Here is a 23,080-nt window from a genome sequence, read left to right on the forward strand (position 1 = left end):
TACTTTATGGTTAATGAGAAAAACACCTGCAAACAACATTCCTGTTAGTCAAAGTTGTTGATTTTTAGAGCCAGTTAGAAAAGTATTTGCGTGTCGTGCACCTAAGTGCCCAGCCCTCATGGGTTTATAAAGACACCAGAAATCCAGTTGCCGTGGTTTACAGTAACATTTTCATAACATTACAAAGTTGCATGTTCCTGTCACAGCTCAGTCTTAAACACTCTTAAACAGTGTGTTCTGTCTTTTCTCCCAGCATGCTTTGCAGATCAAATCTGCTACAAAAAAAAGGTTCCTCATCTTAATCACACCTAAAGTTTTTCATAAGCGTCTAACCAAAAAAAATGAACGTCAATGGAAGACATTTTTCTACAAAGAACAATTCTTATGTCATCATAGATCGGACAGTAAAACAGAAAATTAATCTCATTTCGCAGTTTCACCTAACTCACACAGCAAACAAACAAACTGTCTTCCTCTGGAATGGCATTAAAACCTGCCGGTCTCTTAATGATGTCAGATTTGTTGCAGCTTCTTGAAAAGGTCATATGTGTGGTTTAAATAGTTCTTAATGTTTAGGTCTGTTACAGAGCCTGACTGGATTGTAATTTAGTTTTCCTTTCTGCAAAGCAACAAAACAATTCTTGGAAATGCCCATAAGACCTTTATATGTTTCACTATCACCTGTTTCTCTGCACTTGAATAAGATATGGTCCCAGATTGTTATTCAAGCCAAGTTCTGCGGAAAGGGAAAAACGGTTGAGGAACCGGTCGGAGAAGACTAGAATAAAGAGTGACTTCACAGGAATGTTTCACCTGTGAACACAATGACCTGGAGCAAGGGGTGGGGCCATCCTGCTGAGAGTGTGCAGGGTGGGAGGACTGCTTTGCTATTCTTCCTGTGACTTCCTGAAGTGAACACTGACTAAATATGTGGCGTCACAAACACAAGACAACCTGTTACATTGTGGACTTTTGACTCAACCATCTCCTACAACACAGGTAAGGCTCTGATCACACTGAAGACGTGTTGTACTTTGCGTTTGTCATTTGTTAGGTTTAATCTGGCAAAAAACAAACAAAAAAAAACATGTTCCACTCAGTAAACATGAGGAGTCTCCTGTAACAGGAGAGTTTAGTCCAGCAGATTTCTGCAGATTTCAGTTTCACTTATAATCCCCATGTCATTGGTTGGGATTATTAGTTGTGGGTGGAGCGAGAATCAGATTTTCAGCCCGCATGTTTCCTAAATGATACTAAAATTGGAAATGAGTTTGTTCCCACATATTCACAGCGAGGTTCATTACACTGGAAGGTAAGTGGGTGAGAAACTGCCTCTTTTTTCTCCAGAGGGTCAGGAGGACAGTTTCTTTCTGTGTTGCGTTTTTGTGCTGTGTTTTTTGAACATGTGATTTGAAGGAAATTCAAATTCAGACTGATGTATTTTTCTGAAATGTCCTCACTCTGATAACTCTGCTCAGATTATTTCCAAGCGCTGGTGTGAAGCATGTTGATGTGGCAATATCTGGCACTCCTCCCGCTGATAACTCTTCACATATGTAAAGGTAAGGCTGCATCTTAACACTCTGAAATGCAAATGTGTGTACACCAACGCTAACACAGTCTCGGCTGTCAGTATGAGTGTAGCAGCTGTTTTCCTGAGTAAAAAGCTTAGTCAAACAACATTTGAGGAACTCAAATTTCCGTGGGAAATCTAACACATCTGAGCAAACAGTGTGGTTAGCAAAAGCCACTGACACTTCACAAACACATACAGCCGTCCCAGCTGAAAGATATGCAGTCATGCTACGATTATGTAATTTAAAGTCAGTTTTTGAGAGGAGTTTCTTTCCCCTATGAAACTTAATACTTTAAAACTCAGAGTGAAACTCAATTTACAGATTCCCAAGCAATCCAGATTAAACTTTAACTAAAATGAAAACAAGTGCTTTTTAATTCCTTCCTTACTGTAAATTGTTTTGCTCAGTTATTGAGATTGACACACAGAACTCTAACTTTTACAAGCTGAATTATTTGTAATATTATGTTTCAGAGAAAAGTGACACACACCCAACGTGATGTCTTTTTTTTTTTTTTCACCTCGCTCATTTTAAGTGCATGTGTTCATGACAGCTCCATGCAGGGAGGTGATAACAGGCGGTGTGGGTGAACAATTGGCTTGACCATAAACATAGCTACTTCAGTTTCTATCATGATGTGTCAGTGATTCACTGATGTCTGTGTCTTGCATTCAGTGTTGATGCACTTGCTGTCAGGGTAAAAGCTTGTATGTCAGTTTCATTATAAATCAGTTTCACTCAGTGTTGCAAAATCATCTGTTTTCCCAGTCGAACTTGTTCAGAATGTGTTTCTGTAGTGGGCGAAGCTGTGTTTGAAACAGTCTGAATGTACGGTAGCACTGTGTTAAATACTTACACTCTGACTCATACAGTATGCAGCCTAAGTATAATGTCATCAACGCTGGCAGAAGACTGCAGAGGATACGTCACTCAACATTTAAGCTAATGAAACCTTCCTTAAGGGATGTTTGGTAAGATAAATGTTGTGATGTCTTTTTTTGTTTTAGATTTATTTCTGGACTTTTTGCCTATATTTGATAGGACAGAGGATAGAGTAGGTAACCAGGGCGAGAGAGTGGAGTATGACATGCAGGAAAGGAGCCACAGGCCGGACTTGAACCCTGACAGCCTGCCTCGAGGACTATTGCCTCCCTACACGGGAGTGTGACCTAACTGCTACGCTGTCAGCGCCCCAGTTGTGATGTCTTATATATGACTTTTTTCTCCCTCTCCTATAACGAAACCCACCTCTATTTGTCTCATCCTTTCTTTTTTTTTTCTCACCATCACTCCCAGCTCAGAGTTGTGATGAATTCACAGACCTAGATCTCAGTCACGCAATCATCGGAACAAGCCTCAAAGTCAAGCTGCTGCTGCTCACCAGGGAAAATGCCACTTGTGGTAGACACCTGTCCCACACCAACCTGTCCGCCCATCCCCAGTTTAACCTTTCCAGACCCACCACCTTTGTCATTCACGGATATCGACCTACGGGATCTCCACCACTCTGGTTGGGAACATTATGTGACCTGCTGCTGGAGAGGGAGGACATCAATCTAGTAATTGTGGACTGGAACCACGGGGCCACTAATCTGAATTATTTCAAGGCGGTGGAAAACACACGCAAGGCGGCCGAAAACCTCACTGCTTTCGTTGAGCTGATGCAGGTAAGACTAACCTGAAACTCTTTATGACAATTCCCCCCTATGCCTGGATAGATAGGAGGTGCAATCACAGTTTATTTCATGATACTATAAATATGAAACGACGATACGAAACACCATACATGGCCTCTGATAATGTTATCACGGCACAGCGATTCTGAAATAATTGATAAATTACAAGATGACATGATGTCACATTAATATACTTGATTAACTAAAGAATACAAAATGCCCCAGAGAAGATAAAGTACAGGATTCATATATTTATTGTCAGTGATATATTTAAAAACTGTGTCAGTTTTTTTACCTCTTTTCATGCTTCATCCTTTACCTTCTTTTCACCGGTGTCCAACATTACCCTGCTGTTCTTCTTCTTCTATTATCATACGGTCAACTTCTTCTTTGCTCATTTATCTTCTGTTCACTCAACCCTTAGTCATGTGGAAAGCACCACCATGAGGAGTCATGCAGAAGTGACTCTGTGAGGCATATTGCAGAGGAAATCTGTTCCAAGCGCTGTGTTGTTTTTTTTTTTAAATAATCAAAGTATTGATATTTGGCATAAGCGATTGGATAATTGAACCTCACGAGTCAGGTTGAGGATTTACTGACATACTGATATGTTGTCCCATCTCCACTGGGTAGTGCCTGTGTTGTGTGTAACAAGACTATCATGTCTCCTTTCAGAAACAAGGTGCCTCTCTGAGCTCCATCCACATGATCGGGATCAGCCTCGGGGCTCATATATCAGGATTTGTTGGTGCTAACCTGATGGGGTCGATTGGAAGAATTACTGGTAAGATTCAGTTCAATGTATCAGGGGCCGTATTCACAAAGCCTCCTAGATACCAAGAGTTGCTCCTAGTGACAAAATTCTAAGGAAACTCTTTGAAACATGACATTTTCTTAGAATTAGCCCTTCAAGTTAGGACTAGATTCTTTTTAGGATCAAAGTAATTCACAGAGCATCTTAGTCCTCAAGAGAGGAGTAGTAAGGAGGACATTGAAGAGGCTGAAGAGCTTCTCAAGCGATGATGAGAATGAGGAAACAAAGAAATGTTCTCCAAACACTGAATAACGAAAATTATTACTGAATCATAGTTGGACTGAAAATGAATCATTTATGCAGACATTTAAATCCTTCTTGGACTTTCTTCAGTGCAAAGTGAGACATGCACAGAGTCCCTCTTGATGTGGTTTACTGCACAGGTGCGCCCAATCATGGATTAAAGCCTCTTCACATGCTGATAACAATCAGCATGAAGATAACAATCAGCATGAAGTGACATCCAAAGTAAATAATCCCATTCAGAGGAGACTACAGCCCTGTACTCTGACAGTGAACATTGTCAGAATTGAATGCCAAGAACTAGTTTGATAAAATCAAACTGAAAAAAATCCTCCAAATCTGTTTCCTTACTCCACAATGGTAAAACAGCGCTAAGTTTATGGCCAATTATAGAAAGAAGCAAACATGTAAGGACCTCTGTGGAGATCTGCATGTTGTGAAAGAACATTTATACAGTTACACAACCTGAGGCAGTGCCAAACATTTTCATCATCAGGTGATACACCAAGATGCTTATCAAGGAGTTTTTATGAGTGTTGTGACACTCAAATGAACTTTCTTCCTAGACATATTAAGTAATATTTAACAGAGTTGAAACATCTCTGCAGGTATAAATGATTTGGTTTTGAGGTTTGGTCACTATGAAAGATTCAAACAGTTTTTAAAAAGTCCACCTGCAGTCACTGTGTAGGGTTTGTAGAGAGAAGACAGAACAACAGATATTTAGTTCAGCACTGCTGAAACACCGGTGCATAAAACAGCACACCTGACATGTTGGTATCAAAATGCTTCTGTGAAAAGCAACAATTTCAAACAACAAATGTGTGAAAGCAATTTCAATGTGTGAAAGCCCGACAGTCAGCTTATGTTGTAACACTGAGGTGTTCTGATGTTTGCAGCTCTGGATCCTGCTGGGCCTCAGTTCACCGGCACCTCTCAAAAGGAACGCCTGGACTCCACCGACGCCATGTTTGTTGACGTGCTGCACACAGACATAGATGGTGAGTTCATGGGGACATCAGTAAAAGCTATGCTAGATGATTTAACTGTATAACATGTCCCTTTGTCCTGTGCTGCCTATCCACAGCTCTGGGCTTCAGAGAGCCTCTTGGTCACATTGATTTCTATGCTAATGGTGGAACTGACCAACCTAACTGCCCAAAGACCATACTTTCTGGTAAATACTTTTTTTTAATGATGGTAAACTTAAGAACACAGAAGGTTAGCTTCATATTGACATGTTATGATTTCCTTCTGTGCAGGGGGCTCCTATTTTAAATGTGACCACCAGAGGTCAGTGTTTCTCTATATGGAATCTTTGAACAGGACGTGTGCCAGCCGGGCCTTTCCCTGCTCCTCATACAAAGACTTCCTGGATGGAAAGTGCCTGAGCTGTGAGCGCTTTGGTGCTGCCGGATGCCCCGTTTTTGGTTTGTGAATACACTGCCTGAAAATGACAAACGCTCTTTTAAAATAATGTCTCAGGCTTATTCAGATACATTTTTTAATTGAGGTACTTGTGTTTAACTTGCGGACATAAGCCCCTTTCACACATGCACACTAAGATGACAACAGAGTTTAGTTTTTGCCTTTAAATCATCGCTACATGTAATTGGATTTATTCACAGTATAAACAAAGAGTAAAATAGAACATAATGGCGAGCAACAAAGAGTATAAAGCAGCTTCATTATGTGCTTGAAGATCCCAGTGGTTTTGCACCAGTTGCATGATATGCAAAGTGATCATTAATCCCGCTCATCAGCTCTTCCCACCTTCATCTGAAAATTTTACTGAGTGGTTAGCAGGAAAAAAATCCAGATAAAGTCGGGTGAAAAATGTGTCTGTTCCAATTTCCTTAAATTTTCAGGCGTTTTTCGCATGTATGAAAGGGGCTGTAGATAAAAGGCTGAACACTTCTGCTGTCGTTGGTTATGTGTTCAAGTCAGTTACATAAATCTCAAAGAATAGTAGATATAAATGTGTGTAAAAAAATCTTCAAAATGAATGTTGTAGACTTGTGTGTTTCCTTCGTATCCAGGTTACGATGTGATAAAGTGGAAAGACGTCCTGATGAAGCTGCGTCAAACTAAAACCTACTTCAACACCAATGGAGTCTCTCCTTTCTGCAGTAAGTTACCATCACTAACATTTTCTTCATAACCCCGTTAACTAGTTTTATTTCTACAGTTAGAAGTCATAACAGAGGTTATACCAGGGAATTTCTCATTAACTGTATGGCTTGACCGTATGATATTCTTATGATATTCCTATTGTTTTGACAACACTAAAATTTGCCCGATAATTTAGTCAAATAATTCATAAAGTACTAAATGACACTCTCAGTCCCGTTGATGCTATTATATTGTTGCAAATGTCAAGATTTGCTTAAAGGACGGAATGGAAAAAAGTCTGTCTTAAAACAACAGTCGGCTTCTCATATTGACACTGGAAGGTGTTTTGTTTGCTCTACATGATCCTCCCGTTCAATTCCTCCTGTCTGGTGCACACATGGAAAAAAAAAAAGCACTTATCTTGATTTATTTGGGATTAAGAGCCTTGTTCTCACTGGTACTGCAGATTTGCCAAACAATGATGACAAAGTATTTTTGTAAAGCTTGCACATTGATGAACTGTGGAAATGGCAACCGCCTGTCGATACAGGTTAAAGAAGAGTTTAATAAAAGGCCTAAATTTTAAATTTAAGTCCAACTTCATCTAAAAGTAGCTTATAAATGAGTGACTGTCCTGATTACAAACAAAGTTCATCATGGAGAAAAGGCAGTCTGATGCATTATAAAAATCCTTTACTAAACAGGGATGTGTCTCCGCGTTTCGACTCAACAGAGCCTTCATCAGGACTCTGTAACCAGCACAGATATTTATTTATAAGCTATTTGACTTCTGTCCCCCGTTCTTGAAGAGCACCTGATTCTTCTACAATTTTTAGGCTTAATTGAGCCAAAAGGTTAAATTGTGTGTTTCTAGTTGAACTCAACTTTTATCACCTCTAGGAGAACTTGTCAGTTAACTTGAAGCTGGTGAATATACATTACTTCTTCATAAAATGTAATGTTCTTACAGTGACAAACTACAGGGTGGATGTGATGATATGGAATGAGGATGTGCGCTGGGGATACATTACGATCAAACTTCACGGCAATGGTGAAGAAGCCGTGGCAACCATCGACCAGTAAGAGTCCACTTAATTTAACTCCTTTTTCAGCAAATATTTCACCATGACTTCTTTTTGTTTCCGTGGTTACGCATGCCATCTCAAAGTAATGTGTGTTTTACTTTCACTTTTAGTACAGCAGCAAAGTTCACAAAGTTCACAGAGACCAGGTTATTTGCTCATTTTGACAAAGACGTTGGGTCGGTGAAAAAAGTCTCTCTCACCTTCTCCACGGGGAATGTGTTCAAGCCCAAATATAAACTCCGAGTTCTCCGAATCCGTATCACACATCTGGAACGTGACGAGAGGTAAGCAGCACGTGGATTTTTAAAGTCCTGAAGATATTTAACACATTTTTTTTTTAGCTTTTGAGTTTTGTAACTTTCTATGTGACTTATCCCAGTTAAGTAATTTTGATTTTGTCCCTCATAGGCCTCTCTGTCGATACGACATCCTTCTTAAGGAGAATAAAGAGGCCAAATTCAGGCCTATTCCCTGTGAAGAATCCAATTTCTGAGACTAACTCAGACACAGAATGGAAAAAGAATCACTTTAAAAGACTCAGCTGGCTCCTCGGACTCTCCAGGATTGTTTCTCAAAACATCACAGACTGCAAACACAGTTTATTAAATGTACAGACATGGCAGTGATGTGATCATTTATGATCCAATGAATGAATGAAATGTGATATGATGTACATGTGTTGAAGAGGGAATATGTATGTTTATATAATTATTTGTGTTTTTATGACAAATGTTGCCCATAAAGGGAATTTATTTGCATTTCACTTGTAGGGGAAATTCTAATTTCATCCATGTGTTTTGAAAATGAATTATTTGAAATGACATATGTTGACTTGAAACATCTGTGATGGTCTTTGATCACTGGATCAATAGTGTTCAGTTTTTAATGAAAATATTTTGTTCTTTGTTGCTTTCAGTCTTTTTACAGTTTTACAGGTCCCAGTGAAGAGAGACTGTGAGGAAGATATAGGCTACTATACAAGTTAAACATGTTTCTGACATTTATTATCTCAAATTTCTCATCAAGACTGAAATTGTAGCCTACAATTATTCACTGTTTATCACTTTGAAACGTGCACACTTTGTTCTCAGCTATGTTTCATTTAATGCCTCCTCGATCAAACAAGACTTTTCCAAAATATATTTATTTGTATATATGCATTCATTATTTGTTAGCAATAAAAACTCATTTCAACAATGGCTCAAATCTTTAACAAGTTCACAATGCACAAGTCAACACTGAGAAGGAAGCGGAACAATCATTTTTGTACATTCAAACACCAACCTGTTGTACGCTTAAATACATCTGAAATACGATAAAAGCCTCACGTTCACATGATCATCAAACTAATTACAGCCGTTAAAAAGACAATATTATAAACAAATTACAGTCAACAAGGCTGCAGATTATCTCCTGACTCATTTCATGCCCCCCCCCCTCCGCCTGCTCAACACTGAAATCTGACTCAACCTTGATGTAGAACAAGATCAGAACAACAGCCAACATTCAGAATAAATCTGGAAAAGGAAGCTCGTGTTTGTCTTCATTGAGATCTCAAGATACTTCAGAAAACCTTTGAGTGGGTGTGTGTAAAGGACTTTGCCATGACCTGATGTTCTGTCTGGTCTTTTTAAACCTTGAATTTGTATTTGCTATCCTGTCTGCACAACAAACTTACCATAGGTACCAATAAAGCAACCTTTAACTTCACTGCCTAAAGACAGAAAAACTAAACAAACTGACCCATTAACAGATACTCCTGTCGGTTTAAGAGACAGTTACATTGAACCTTGGTGCAGCTCTCACCGAGCCTCACTTTTGTACTTCTGGGAGTCTGTTTGACAGTCCAGACTAAAATAAATAATGAAGTCAAAATGCTGTCATCAAAAAGAAGCAGGAAGTGTTATTAATGTTTAGAAAAATATACTCTTTCTTTACAGATATTTGTACAACAGGAGTTAATCTTGTCAAATCCAGATCACTTCTTTGTTGATGGTGAGTTTCTCTATTTAGACATGTGCTTCTTCATGCGTTGAATCTCCATCTAAAACAAAAGACATACAAATTAATCAAACCATGGATGTCATTTTTTATTCATAATCATGTGTTATTAGAGAGCAAAACTACATCATTTAGCTCATTCTTGTAAGGCAATTGTAGGGAATTTGTTTATTCGTTACCTGTAAAGTCAAGCGGATCCTTTTCTCCTCGTCGAGCTCGTTCATCAGCAGTTTAATTTCTTTGCTGGAAAACAAGAACACTGTCCTAAATTAACACAGTTGGGAAATGTGACCCACGAGGCTGAGGCCGGTCGGGTCAAAGAAAATCAGATTAAAGTAAAGAAAGCTGTACTTGTGCTGACTCTTCATCTGATCAAAGTGGTCCCTCAGGTCTCTCAGCTCCGTCTGCAGCTGCTCCAGGTTCAGCGGGGTTTTCTTAATTGGATCTCTGCTGGGTTGGGGGTCAGAGTTCAGGCTGGGGGTCACTTTTGGGTGTAACACAGCAGAGAGAGCCTTCGGCAGTAAGGAGGAGAACGACTGTGTGGGAACGATCTCGGGCACTGTTGCCTGTGAGGATTAAATTCGTATTTTTAGCTGACAGTGCAACAAAATTAGATATTTTAATTAACAGTTTTTAGTCTCAAAGTTTCTCTTGCGCTTACAGGCAGTGCAGAACCATTGTGACTTGCTTCCTGAGGTTTTTCTTGAAGTGTTGGAGAATCTGGCTCTTGGTTCTTGTTTTCTTTTCTTTCCTCCTCCATCATGAGTGTCACCTGTTAATGAAATATAGTTTGAGAACTGAAACCCCTGATGAGTAAAGCTTAAAGGGATTTTCAAGCAATTGTTAATGGATGTCCCAAGGGTGGATCAAGACTGACAAACACGCACACACACACGTGCGTGCACACACACACACACACACACACACACACACACACACACACGCACACGCACACGCACGCACACGCACACGCACACACACACACACTACATGACGTCAGGGAAGTAACACCTCCCCCAGAGTTATGTTAACATTGCAAGCCTGATTAACTGTTTAAATTTCAAAAAACTTCCTGATTGATGAGAAAGTACCTAGATTCTCAAAATCAGGAGACACAGCATGTGTGATGAGTTAAAAATAGATATTTAATAACCGGTTAGCTACTGCTGACATTAGCATGTAGCCAGTTCCTTGTAAACATTTATGTTGCGTCTCCACATTCCCTTTTCAGAGAGGGGCGTGGTTAGCATTTAAAGCTACAGACACAGAAACAGCCTGTTCTGAGCATATCTGAAATAGAGGGGTTTATAGGCAGGATCAAAGCTCAGAGGATCAGAGTGGATTATTAATAAGAAACTTCACAGACATGTGTTGGTGAGCTCTGAGACTTATTCATACTTGTTGAAAAGGAGGATAACATGTGACCTTTAAATCATCCTAGGTCAATTCTTTAATAACTCACAAAATGTGTGTCCAAAATCACAATTCACATTTCTAACAGAGGAAATTGTGTCACATTTTAAATGCAGAGAAAACTACGAGCAGCCGATGCAACATCGCCCAAATAGCTGGCTTTAATAGAGGTCGCGCCTCTGACAAGGCAAATAGCCAACCGTAGCTTAAGGTTTTTGGGTGGCCCTTAAGGTGGCCAATAAGTTTTTAAGGGGAGCTTGGCCGCCCCTGGTCACCCCTTGATCTGCCCCTGGGGTGTTCACATGTATATTTTGCCATTGTGCCATTGGCCACTAACATTTGAAGAGAATTTGTATAAAACTTGTAAAAAAAAAAAGTTTAATAACTTTTTTAGATTAATTAGATGGATTTTGCTGCAGCATGCCACAGTGTGTGTGTGTGTGTGTGTGTGTGTGTGTGTGTGTGTGTGTAAAGCAGCTTAGAAAGTTAGATTGATCCCAAGGACAAATAGGACACAAATAGACCACACACTCTTTTTCTAGCGGTGAGTTAAGTTTAACATTCACATTTAAGTGAACGATATATCTGTTATCACAAGGATATACTTTCCAGGGTCTGAAGCTCTGACTTTAACCTCTCGTCTGCACCATGAGCTCCCTGCTCATTCAGCTTCTCTGCGATCGACACGATAGAATCAAACTCTTCCGTGTCTTTGACAGAAAGAAAGTCATATTAACACACACCTCACAGAAATGAAAGATTTCAGTGATCACTATAAAGAGATTAGACCATTTTATCTGTTATAACCCTACATCTTTGTCAATCTAAATCCTGCACTAACGTTCAGTCTTTTCAACATGCTGCATTCAAGCTTGGTAGAAATATGTTGCAACAGATGTAACAACAACATATTTGCAAGGCTTACCAGGAACGAGGGCTGAGCTATAGCTGCCCATCGCGGGAGAGAGAGAGGAATACAAGTGCAGGGAGACAAAGACAGACAAACCTGCAGAGTCTTTAAATCTACATCTACAAACAACAGATTGAAGTCAGTGTCAATAAAAAAACTTAGTTCAGTCTCACGTCATGCTTTTAAGAAATTAAAAAAATAGTCAAAACTTTTAATTATTAGCTGTATCGTTCGTAACATAAGAGCAAGTTCTGTTTTAAACTGAGATAAGTCTTTATCAAAGTGAAGGGACACTAAGTTTGGATGGTAGTGTAAGGACAGCTGTGTTTCATGCCACAGCAGTGAACAAATGCTCAACACATGCCAATGCATGGGGGAGAGGGAGGAGGGGCAAGTGATAGATTATACAGCCATTAGTAAACATTGTAAACTAATTACCAGATTATTGTCTTTTAAGGATCTTGTGCACACACACACACACACACTCACCTTGTTTGGCCGGAGTCACCAGTGAGATACAGCAGCATCTGTGGTAACATGACACCTTCCATTGTAACCCCCCTGTTGTGGTGTGCAGAATATGTTGTGATGAGGAGTGAGGACTGTCAGGGCTAAATTTAACTTAGCTCCCAAATATCACTGGGCCAGAACGAAGGGTGTCACAGACTGAAGGGCGAGAGCTTTTTTTAAAGGGACAAACCGGTGTCCAGTTGTCCAAGAACTAAACTGAATTTAAAGGGCCACTACACTGATTTTACACAAATAAAGTGCAATGCTCGACAGAAGGGGAGTCACTCAGCCTGTGGCCCTAAAGAAGAAAGCTTACCTTGACTCCATGATACTAAAAGTTACAAACAAGCAAGAAATCTTAGTGTGACCTACATTTTAACAACCACATAAAGACAGTAACAAAATCAGCCTTTTACCATTTTTAAAAAATACAACAAGAATCAAAGGATTTCTGTTTAAAGAAGGCAGAGAAATGTGTTCATGCGCTCATTTTTAGTAGGCTATTGTATCTTGTTTTTAAAGGTCTGATTAAAAATCCATCAGACAGCTGCAGCTCATCCAGAACGCTGATATCAGAGTCCTCAGCAACACCAAGAAAGTAAAGCACATTACAGCAGCCCTCAGATATCTGCAGCGGCTTCCTGTGAGTCATAGGGTAGATTTTAAAAACGTAGTTCTAGTTTATAAAGCACCAAATGGTCTCAGGCCAAATTACATATCAGACCAGTTCGTCCATGAGGTATCCAGAACTCCTCAGGTCCTCTGAGACATGTTTACTCAGTGTTCCCAGAAACAAGTAGGGTGAGGCAGCTTTTAGTTTCGATTCTCATCTCAAGCTGCCTGAGAACCTGAGGCTTTCTCAATCTTTTAAAATAGGACTTGACATTTTTATTTACTGATGCCATCCCATAATTTCAATCACTTTCCATCTACTTAAACTCAATTATTTTAATTATACATACATTTTTCTTAATGTCATTTCTTTCTTTCTTTTGAATTATACTGTGTCACTTTGGATTAAGATCATATATTTTCCTTGTTCTGTTATAAACTCCGTAAAGCACTTTGGAATGCTTCATGTATAAATTGTTCTTTATAAATTAACTTGCCTTGTCTGTAAAATCTGCAGCTGATGGTCTTCTGTAGCTAATGAGGGAAATTGCTTAGTTTCATTTGAAAGGACCTAAATGATGTTATCAGCATTTTCGTAGCTCATGTTTTCAGACAGCACGTTGTATGGTTTAAAGTTTATATGGAGTGAGGTTGTGTAATGAAACGCACCATGGAACTGCATTGTGGGAAATGTAGGACCAATTATTACCTGCTGCAAAGTACATTTCACCTTTCTCAAAATGCCAAAAGCCAAAGCCAAAGTGTTTCCCTACTTTCCAACCTCGGGATACATTCAAATGCATCCTCATATCCAAGACATGCAATTAAAAATAATCATTACCGCTTATTTCTATTATTCTGAAACCACTTGATACTAAATATTTAAAGTCCAACAGTAGTTATTATAGAAAAAACGACATTGCGAATGTTTGAAGGCACATTCTTCTCAATTTAAGCAATACAGTACACCATTTTAAAATAAAGCTTGTTGGATTTTATTTCAAATCAACAAACTGAAACTTGATTAATCAAGCTTTACAAGTGTCATTTGACAAGCAGCAGTTTCTAATCAAAAACACCCATGGTTTATCAAACAACACATCTCATGTGGTAAGTCTGAACAAGCAACAAAGCTGAGATTTTAACCTGACATTGATTGCTGCAAGTAAACAAAAATAAAACTATTCCAGTAACTCAAAGTTTGCCAAGATCACAAGCAGCAATTTCCCAAGTTATTAAACACTCAAAAAAAGAAAAAAAAGACTGTTTATCTCAATGGCATATATTAGAAATATCCTAACTACTGCGGTACTTCAAAGTGTCAAATAAAAGAGACCAGAGAACAAATGGAAGCAACAACACTTTGACCATATACAGGCAGGTTAGGATTGTATTGAGAGGGGGGTTAGTGTGGTCCACCCAGATGAGATGATCTCCATAAGATTCTTCCGTCTTTTCCGTTGACATGTCTGCAAATGTGGCACATAAACAGGATAAATTCAGATTTGATGACAAGACAAATATCTAAAGGCATGTGCTGCTCCTCCCAACGTTCTTTCATGATAACTTACCAGAGGTCATCACCAACGTTGTTGATGGTTAGCTCCTCTGTTGTAAGGTGCACGCTGACGCATCACTCTCATATTGCGGTATTTAGACATGATAGTGTAACTTTTCCTGAACACCGGCCTCTGATTTGGGAAGGGACGTGGCACTAAGCTCTCCTAGTGGGGGGGGGGAAAAAAAGGAACTTCAAATACTAGGAGCTAAAAAAAAAGCAGAGAAAATTAGCTAACATTCATTTCAATGGTGGAGATTGTGTGCATACCATGAGTGGTCTTCTAACATTTCCAGACAGTTCAGGACCCATGTTCCTTGGACCACCAGAGAACCGTTGTCTCTGTAAAACACAGCATTGAAGGTTCAATACATAAACAGTGCTACAATATTTTCCCATTCCATATACAAATTTAAAAAGGATTCAAAAGGCTGAAAAAGCAAAAAACTGTAGGTTGATCTTTGTCCTTAAAAGAGATACCACACAGGATTTAGCTGCAAATCTTTCTTGACAGCTTACTCCATTTTTTTTTTCTGACACTTGAAAATAAGTTGGGAAAAAAAAAGAAAATCGCTAAAGCACTACATTGTAAGACATGCAAGTTTTGTCAACAACAAATGTCAAGTTTAGAGACCTAAAATCTGAACGATCCAACCAAAACAAAATATTTCACTCACCTGCATGGGTCCAGGTCCAGGTCGTCTGAAGGACCGTCCACGTCTGTTGCTCTCCTGCATCATATGAAATGGTCTGCAAAGAAACAAAAGATATACAAAACGTCACTTGCTCTGCCTAAAGTAAAATTTCCTGATAAATCAAACACCAAAAAAGAGATTTGAAGAAATGTACCTAAACACTCTCTTGTCCAAATAGTCTTGTTTTTGGTCTTCTGACTCATCTGACTCGTTAGTCCTTGAGAGTCGGCTGGTAGGAGAGGCGTCTGCATCAGAATAGAGTTTTAAGAAAAAAGAAAGATAGTAAACTCTAACCCACTAGACGGAAACCGATCAAAACCAGAGATTGCTAAATAAAAACATTCTGGCGACTGGATTGCATGACCATAACTTACCATTCCTTGGCTCTGGGCTGTGAGATTTTGGAGGCGAGCCATCTTTAGAAGAGCTTGGCCCAGGTGGCCAGTGAGACAAAACAACAAGGTCTCGTTTCTCAATGGGAGAAGATCTGTGGAGAGATCATTGTAAGCAGTGTTAAGTGATATCAGCATTTTTAACCAGCCTCGTGTGTCAGTGTATGAACATTTTAAATATTGCCGGAATACATAAATTGATAATATTAATGAAAAGATGTTAAAGGAAACAAGACTGTAGGTAAATCATGAAAAAATAAACCTGCCAACTCTTAAAAGTAAAGCAACTCATAACAGTAATGAACAGCACTGATTTGCAGGCAGACAAAGAATCATAAAGCCACGCATCACACATGGGTACTTACAAAAACCATGGATTGTCGTGCTTCTTTACTCCTATTTTTGTACCCTGAATCAATCTGATCTGTCTTCGGTTCAGTGATTGTTAGAGCGGGTAAATCTTGAGAGAACATTTAGATACCAGTCTAGATCACATCATCAAATCTTGTATCATGACTCTCTCAGAGGTCACAGGAGGACCATGCCTGGCTTTCAACATCAGAAAGAAATTCTGGTTTATCATTCGTTCAATTCCAGTTGATCCTTTAGTCATGCTCTTCATCCTAAGGGTTTGGCGGGAGTCAGATTTATCATTCAAAGGTTTTTCCAAAGATGGACATCAGAGGGTATTTAGAAGATTGAGTCCTGGGGACAGCAGAGGTTCCAAACAGAATGGCTAACTTTCCAGGGTGATGTTTGAGACAGGTTCACGTCATCTTCTCCGTAGTTGTAAGAGAGTATCCAGTCAAGTCTGCCCACAAATTAGTCAAGGAAACATATTTAGGGCTCTGTGGTACCAACAAATGGGACTTCTGCTCCTCTTATATTTTAATGTGTTGGGCTTGATTTAGAAAATAGGCAGGACTTTTAGGAAGATGATCATCTGGGTTGTTCTTCAGTCAGAATTAAGTCAAGGAGCTCACAGTGATTTGTTTTCTCCAAGAAACAGTGGGATAAACTGCAGAGAACATCAGTCTTCTCAGGTTAACATACAATGGTTTTGGTGACAAACTTCTGGTGCCAGTGAGTTTGGTTGCATGTGCCACTTCTCAATATTCTGATTTCTTCCCAGCTGTTGATGTGCACCTATGATTACACCGAGGAAATGACCACAGCACATGCTAGCACGTGGGTCCGGTCCAAAAGAATAAAAAGGCCAGGCTGCCCAACTCATATTTCTTCTGTTTCCATGCCACATTGAAGTTGAAATTCTGACTGAGTGCAAACTTATCTTCACTTTATCTATTTAAAATCCTTTCTTTTGGTTTGTCTGGTTTCACCGCATCTGTGTAGAAATTTTGAAACGAGGATTTGCCATCTTCTTTTCACTTCTCAAAAACACATAAATTAGCTTTTCCCAGCATATTAACTTAAAGCTTGAAGGCCTGTTTTCTTACAGGTAGTGTTGATATGATTACAACAGTAGCTTTTCATTTGGTAGATTTTCTGATGCAGGTTCAATTTCAGAAAATATTCTAGTCATCATCCATAGCGCATTTCATCCTGTGAAGACTCCCGTTGTCAAATGCACTGTACTTGGGAGCAAGGAGTAGCCATTGGTTTTTTTGTGTTTCTACTTTCTGAAGGGGAATGTTGCAGCATCATCCACAATGTCTCACTCTTCATGAGTCCCAGAGTCCTGAGAGAGGAGCTGTGTCTTCTGGCATGAAAGCACTTTAAATTGGATATACTCTTCCAAATTCACAACACACAGTTTGGGCGTTTTCTTAAGCCAAAAAGGTACCAAGCGTTTCCCGCTGGTTTTAACAGTTTGTCAATATAAGGGGAATGTTTTGTTACTAGTTATTTGATGCGGATTAAAAGGAGTGAAAATACCAAAAAATGCATTAGTTAGGTTTCAGTAAAAATGAATGCAGATCCTTTTCTTTTTTTTTTTAAATCCAAACTGATTGTGGCTAGTGACATCTTTCCAAACATCCTCTTGGTGGCTTTATGGCTTTTGTTGTCCCGTTTTCAGCAATAATCATTGCCATCCATCATTGAGATTATGTTTAGGCTTCAAGCTCAGACTAGCTTTGATCACTCAATTTCCAAATACAGGCCATTGGACATAAATTTGACGTCCATGTATTTCTGAATTTTTTTCCAATAACTTTCAAGGGGAAGCTGGCAATTTTGGTAACGGTCATGTTTAGTGCAGTCCTCTCCGCGTCATCCTCTGCATGCACCAATAAATAGATTTACACTAAATCTTGATACCTTCTGCTTTAATATGCATTTTTTTCTCTATTGAAGATGAAGAGGGCTCTGCAATATGCTGAGCACTTTTTTTCTCTCAAGATAATGAACATCAAGGCTCACAAACTGATGAATCCTTCAACAGTGCAGATCAACTCCACTCTTCTCAACAATGGCTTTAACATGTCAGGTTTTAAACCAGGTTGGCTTTACTGATATGGTGTGAAACTTTGCACACTTTGTCTCCTCAGCCCACTTGATAGGAAGCTTTTTCGAAACATATGCAGCACGCAGACAGGGGTTAATTGAAACTTTGCAGCTTTTGATAAACTGTTTCACTGTTTCACATTAAGCTCATCATGACATCTCCATTTTCCACAGCAGGTACCCCTTCACATAGAGACATTCTTTCTTGACCTCCCAATCATCATCAAGCCCCTGCGAACAGTGCAAGAAGGAAAATACCGTACCTGTGAGTGTTCAAGGACCGGCGAGATTCCACCTGTTCTTTGCCTGCATCAGAGTCTCTTGAGGACTTGCTGGCATTGCTTTCTTCTCTGGGAGGTGACTGTTGTGGTTTCACCCTCCTTGGTTCAAACTTTCTCAGGGGAACTGCATTTGACTGGAAACGCTTCTTTCTGATAGAAAAAAAAGTGTTCACATTGCCCTGCCAGGCAGGGTCACCTTGGCGAGGCCTGGGTCTCACATGTGGAGGAATTCTGAGCCTCATGAGAGACTGTCTGCCCTTAATCAGGTAACTTTTATCCCTGAGAGACAACGGTTTACCACCAAACGGCCTGGGAATACTAAGCAGCTGAGGTCGCTCTCTACGGGGGTATTTTGGAATGCCATGCTCCATTGCAGGGTTTGAGGTGGGCATGCTGATGTCAGATATTCCCCTCTTGCGGGGTCCTGCCACTTGCCTCTCCTGAGGGTTTCTGTGGTAGGAGGTTGATGGTGACGGGCCTCCTTTCCATGAGGGGGTCCTGAAAGGGGGCGGGTGAGGGCCATCCTGTGCCCTTTCTCTGCTGTGGGACCTGCTTCCCTGCCTCTCCATCGGGCCACGCTGCCGCCTGGACTCTTGCTCAGATGACCACCTGCATATCCATCAAACAATACAGAAATCATTACAATGACAGATCCATTGTCATGTTAAGTGGGAGGTGGGACTTAAACTTTTATCTTATCTTTAATCTTGCAGCCCCTTCATAATGCCATGACAGGAGGAAACAGGTAGGAGAAGTAAACTGACAGTGCAATTTAGGAAGTAACACTGGTTGAATGGCAAGGGAAACCACATTTAAATCAGACCCCCATTCCCCTCTACTAATTTAGGGTTGGGGCAGAGCTGACGTTATGATTATGACCCCTTTAACTAGGAGGACTGGGCCACCTCTTTCATAATTTTACCCAGCTGGGATTGCTGCTTGAATCGTGTACCTCTCTGGACATGAGCCCCTCCCATGCATCTCTCTTGGGCTCCTCTGTGACCCAGAGGGCCCATGTTCTCCATTGCGTGGATGAGAGAAAGCTCCAGCCTCATTCCATCTCTTCATGCCATGACCCGAGTGCTCATGGGGTCTTTCTCTGGGAGAGTAATTCCCACGAGGTTCTCGACTCCGCTGCTCCTGATGCTGAAAACCTGACTGCCTTTTGTGGCCTCTGAAAGACCCCTGAAAGGTTGATGCAGGCCCTGGCCTCCTGTCAGCTGGGTGGTTGCGAAAATGTCTCGGGGAGGGGGACCTGTGACCTGAGGGGTGGCCATGGAAAGGTGGGCCTCTCTGACTTGGAGATCCTTGTGAAGGACCACGAGAGGCTGGATGATGTGGGGCGTGAGGGGATCGATTTGGCCTAGTTGGAGAAGGTCTCCTCTGGTTATGGTGTGGTTCCATTTTGGGAGCGTACGAGTATGAGTCCTGATTCTGGGACCTCCAATGATTGAAACGTGGCTCCCTTTGCTCTCCCATCAGGGGAACTCTTCCCGCAACTGGTGGTCGTCCTCTACCTCTTGGCTCTCTCCAGTTTCCTCTATAGCCCGGGACATCTCTTGTACTTTTGGAGTTGGGGACGTAATTCCCCTCATTCGGTTTAATGCCATGACCATCCTCGTAAGGTCTAAAAGTACACAAACAAACAGAAAAAACAAAATGCCAGTTAAAACATTACTGTGTAAAAGCAAGGGCCAACTTTCAGCCCGAAGCCCTAGACAAAAGATGTACCCGTAAATAAAAACATGAAAGTATCCAGGTGCAAATTGACATACCAGTGATGAAAAAAACATTACCTGGGCTTTAAGCGTGGTGGTCCAAAATGTGGTCTAACCATCTCTGGATAGTAGTGAATAATCTATGGAAAAATAAAGGAACACTATTGGGTTTACTTAATCATACAATAAGCAGATAAGCTGTCATCTTCAACCAACCAAATCTTCAACATTTCAAAGTTAGAACGTGCAACTTTTTGATCCAGTAGATGTCGCCCTTGAGCACAAGTATGAAACCCAAAACAAACCGCTGTTTGGCAATACCTCTACCATACCGAAGCCTCTGCTCTCCGCCAACAACACACCTCCAACCCTCCTCCACTAAGTTTGCACGAAGGAGTTTAATGCGAGTGGCGGACAAAGTTGTCTGTGACCCGAGTTGCAATTGCCTGTGGCCTGCATTGTTGTGTTACTGCTCTTTAATTAGCTCGTAGCTTCACATTGCATGCAAATTTACACGGAATAACTGATCTAAAATGCATTGTAAACGGTCATGACTCAGAGAGATATTTACAGAGGCTAGACTTGATTTCTGCTATATTTGTAAAATGTTGCACATTCTTTAAATGCTGAAAATATATTTTAGCCAACTGGGTAGATAATATATTAATAATAGTTTACTATCTGCTTGACAGTTGAGCGCAGCGAGTTAAAAAAATCTGTCCGGTATCAGCGTAAAGTACAATTTCTTTATCAGCCAAGGTTTAACAGTGATCAATGCCACCCACAGCAATACGAGAGCTGGTAATCAGAGATAAGAGATCAGTCAGTCTAACTCTAATCAGTACTTTCATTATCACCTTTTAAATGTTTGAATATGAACTGAAACTTAAGGAAATCAATAAGCCTGTGTAGTAGGGCTGGGCGATGCGGACCAAAACTCATATCTTGATATTAATTAGCTGAATGGCGATACTCGATATGTATTTTATTAACAGTGAAAACACATGGAAAATTAACTACCCGTTTGTGAATTTAAAAAGTAATATTATAAAATAAAAATGTTCCTTAAATACAGTAAAAGAAAGAGGAGGAGCCTATATCTTGTTTGAAAATATATCGATATATCTTAAAAACTTGATATATTTCCCAGCCCTACTGTGTAGGACAAAGTTAGATTTTCTTTAGTTTTGTTGTTGCCATGACTTTCAAAACAGGGGTCTCTGCTGTCAGGGTTGTGCCTTATTTAAAACATCAAAATGAGGTCCTGCTCGTTTTGACAAAGAAATGTTAGTTGTCTTGGGGAATAAGGTTGGCAATATTTAATCTACACTGACATGAGAAAGAAAATGCACAAAACCATAAACCCCGACTTAAACCATGACTTTTCCTGTGTCCAGTGTCGCTATTATCCCGAGTATCCCTATTAAAACTTTCATATTTAATTTACAACCATTTACAACTCTGTTCTTACACATTTACATTTAATCTTTCATATTTAATTTACAACCATTTACAACTCTGTTCTTACACATTTACATTTAATCTTCCATATTTAATCTTTCATATTTAAGACTAGTAATGCTTAGTTAAATCCTGGTTGTATATATTCACATTGTTAGTTTTTATATTTTTAGTACTTATTTACTTTGTATTTAATATTATATTATGTTTAGATTTGCTAACATTGTGTTTTTATACTCATTGTGTGTTTGGACAACCTGCTGCTGTTCTATTCTATGTCTAATATTTATTTTAAAAAACTCCAGACGTTGCACAGTCGTATCCACAAAACATAAGTTATTAGACACAATCAAAATCGAAAGTGCAACTTAAAACTTTAAAATACGCTTCTTTGTCCTATCCCATAATTCAAGAGAGGACAAAAAGAAGTTATACACAAAGCCAACAAGGGAGTTACATGTTGTAAATATTTGTAGACGTCGGGTTGAGTTTCAGGATCGAGCCTCCATGTTTGGTATCGACGGACAGCTCTTATAAAACAACATGAAGACTATTTATGAACTGGGGAAACCAAACAGCAAACGTCCCTTTCGTGTTACCAAGTATCTCAATATTCCGCTCAGGTTTATACTCGATGTTAAACACACGGATTTATAAATGCAGGTCGAGCTAACGCTAGCAGTAACCTTATCTTCTTATTACCACTTAGCTGGCCTGGGTATAAAGCTAGCGTTAGCATGACGCCACTACCAGAAAATGTCATTTACCTTGTGAGTCATTTGGGCACATTACCAACACTTTAAAAAAGGGTGTAACAACGACACATTAACGTCGACTATGAAGCAGTGTACTTGAATAATTCAGCTTGCTACTTACCAAAGACCAGACGTCGAAGTAGAGACAGACACGGTCGTTGCGCAGACCAGTGGAATGAGCTGAGTTTCGCGCATGCGTACAACCGTTTATAGAATGCCTTGTTCAGTGCAGTAATTCTCCACAGCGCCAGGGGGCGAGAGTTAGCGAATTATTCCGGATTACAAACATGAGGTCAAAGTGAGTGCAAGAGAGAGAGAGAGAGAGTACTAAATGGGCCAATACCAATATTTACAATATACTGTAATATTTACAGTCTATGGCCAATACTCTGTTCTACTAAAATTGATGTAACAAACTGAAATGTACGCAGTTGTATTCAACAAACCTCTAGCATTCAATAATAATAATTTATCTGCTTTATCTGGTCTCATGCACTACATCACTTTATTCTATCCTTTCTATATCAGTATTCATACAGTTCTGGTTACTTTATTCCTGATGTTTCTTATCCATCATTGCACTACGGTCACTTTATTTATCTAATTTTTACAGTTATATTGTTTATATTAGTTCTCTTGTTCCATTATTCACCATGCACCTTATAACTTATCATTTAGTATTTAGTATTTAGCCTACTTGCACATACCTCTGTATATATATATATTTATTTCTCGTTTACTGCACATAGTTCTGTTTACATCTGGTCACTACTGCACATAGTTCTGGTTACAAGTTGTATT

The 23,080-nt window shown here is 39.7% G+C and overlaps 3 protein-coding genes across 5 annotated transcripts; 1 reads left to right on the forward strand and 2 right to left on the reverse strand.

Annotated features, from left to right (window-relative positions):
* Positions 1 to 853: 853 nt before the first annotated feature.
* Positions 854 to 8,706, forward strand: lipia (lipase, member Ia). 2 transcript variants are annotated; one of them, XM_020633309.3, is made up of 11 exons: positions 854 to 999; positions 1,479 to 1,562; positions 2,874 to 3,244; positions 3,929 to 4,037; positions 5,210 to 5,311; positions 5,398 to 5,487; positions 5,573 to 5,740; positions 6,350 to 6,439; positions 7,393 to 7,501; positions 7,618 to 7,791; positions 7,916 to 8,706. In XM_020633309.3, exons 2-11 carry the CDS (start codon positions 1,505 to 1,507, stop codon positions 7,998 to 8,000), a joined length of 1,356 nt encoding a protein of 451 aa, XP_020488965.1. In that variant the 5' UTR covers positions 854 to 999; positions 1,479 to 1,504; the 3' UTR covers positions 8,001 to 8,706. The 2 variants fall into 2 exon arrangements, with proteins under 2 accessions (XP_020488965.1, XP_020488966.1); XM_020633310.3 differs by lacking the exon at positions 854 to 999 and adding an exon at positions 1,024 to 1,312.
* On the reverse strand, positions 8,633 to 12,310 carry si:dkey-71d15.2 (SH3 domain-containing kinase-binding protein 1). Of its 2 annotated transcripts, none has more exons than XM_065963341.1 (6): positions 11,847 to 12,310; positions 11,530 to 11,631; positions 10,170 to 10,279; positions 9,870 to 10,074; positions 9,688 to 9,751; positions 8,633 to 9,551 (listed from the first exon to the last, which is right to left on the reverse strand). In XM_065963341.1, the coding sequence occupies exons 1-5, from the start codon at positions 11,875 to 11,877 to the stop codon at positions 9,732 to 9,734; spliced, it is 468 nt and encodes a 155-aa protein (XP_065819413.1). In that variant the 5' UTR covers positions 11,878 to 12,310; the 3' UTR covers positions 8,633 to 9,551; positions 9,688 to 9,731. The 2 variants fall into 2 exon arrangements, with proteins under 2 accessions (XP_065819413.1, XP_020489073.3); XM_020633417.3 differs by having other exon boundaries at positions 9,860 to 10,074; positions 11,847 to 12,308.
* Positions 12,311 to 13,924: 1,614 nt separating this feature from the next.
* si:ch211-114c12.2 (uncharacterized protein LOC336578 homolog) lies at positions 13,925 to 22,536 on the reverse strand. Its single transcript, XM_020633315.3, has 10 exons — positions 22,401 to 22,536; positions 20,142 to 20,203; positions 19,298 to 19,972; positions 18,328 to 18,954; positions 15,581 to 15,693; positions 15,361 to 15,451; positions 15,189 to 15,261; positions 14,782 to 14,853; positions 14,525 to 14,677; positions 13,925 to 14,422 (listed from the first exon to the last, which is right to left on the reverse strand). Exons 2-9 carry the CDS (start codon positions 20,180 to 20,182, stop codon positions 14,534 to 14,536), a joined length of 1,836 nt encoding a protein of 611 aa, XP_020488971.1. The 5' UTR covers positions 20,183 to 20,203; positions 22,401 to 22,536; the 3' UTR covers positions 13,925 to 14,422; positions 14,525 to 14,533.
* Positions 22,537 to 23,080: the final 544 nt, after the last annotated feature.

Source organism: Labrus bergylta, chromosome 14 (assembly GCF_963930695.1).
Source record: "Labrus bergylta chromosome 14, fLabBer1.1, whole genome shotgun sequence".
Classification (NCBI taxonomy): domain Eukaryota; kingdom Metazoa; phylum Chordata; class Actinopteri; order Labriformes; family Labridae; genus Labrus; species Labrus bergylta.

Excerpts from the sequence above, each read along its gene's own strand:
- lipia (XM_020633309.3), top strand. The coding sequence starts at position 1,505 with ATGTTGATGTGGCAATATCTGGCACTCCTCCCGCTGATAACTCTTCAC. Across the intron at positions 1,563-2,873 it reads AACTCTTCACATATGTAAAG|CTCAGAGTTGTGATGAATTC; the intron begins GTAAGGCTGCAT and ends CATCACTCCCAG. Across the intron at positions 5,312-5,397 it reads GCTGCACACAGACATAGATG|CTCTGGGCTTCAGAGAGCCT; the intron begins GTGAGTTCATGG and ends GCCTATCCACAG.
- si:dkey-71d15.2 (XM_020633417.3), bottom strand. The coding sequence starts at position 11,877 with ATGGGCAGCTATAGCTCAGCCCTCGTTCCTG. Across the intron at positions 10,075-10,169 it reads ACAATGGTTCTGCACTGCCT|GCAACAGTGCCCGAGATCGT; the intron begins GTAAGCGCAAGA and ends TAATCCTCACAG. Across the intron at positions 9,552-9,687 it reads GGATCCGCTTGACTTTACAG|ATGGAGATTCAACGCATGAA; the intron begins GTAACGAATAAA and ends CTTTTGTTTTAG.
- si:ch211-114c12.2 (XM_020633315.3), bottom strand. The coding sequence starts at position 20,182 with ATGGTTAGACCACATTTTGGACCACCACGCTTAAAGCCCAG. Across the intron at positions 15,694-18,327 it reads CGGTCCTTGAACACTCACAG|ATCTTCTCCCATTGAGAAAC; the intron begins GTACGGTATTTT and ends ATCTCTCCACAG. Across the intron at positions 15,262-15,360 it reads TTGGACAAGAGAGTGTTTAG|ACCATTTCATATGATGCAGG; the intron begins GTACATTTCTTC and ends GTTTCTTTGCAG.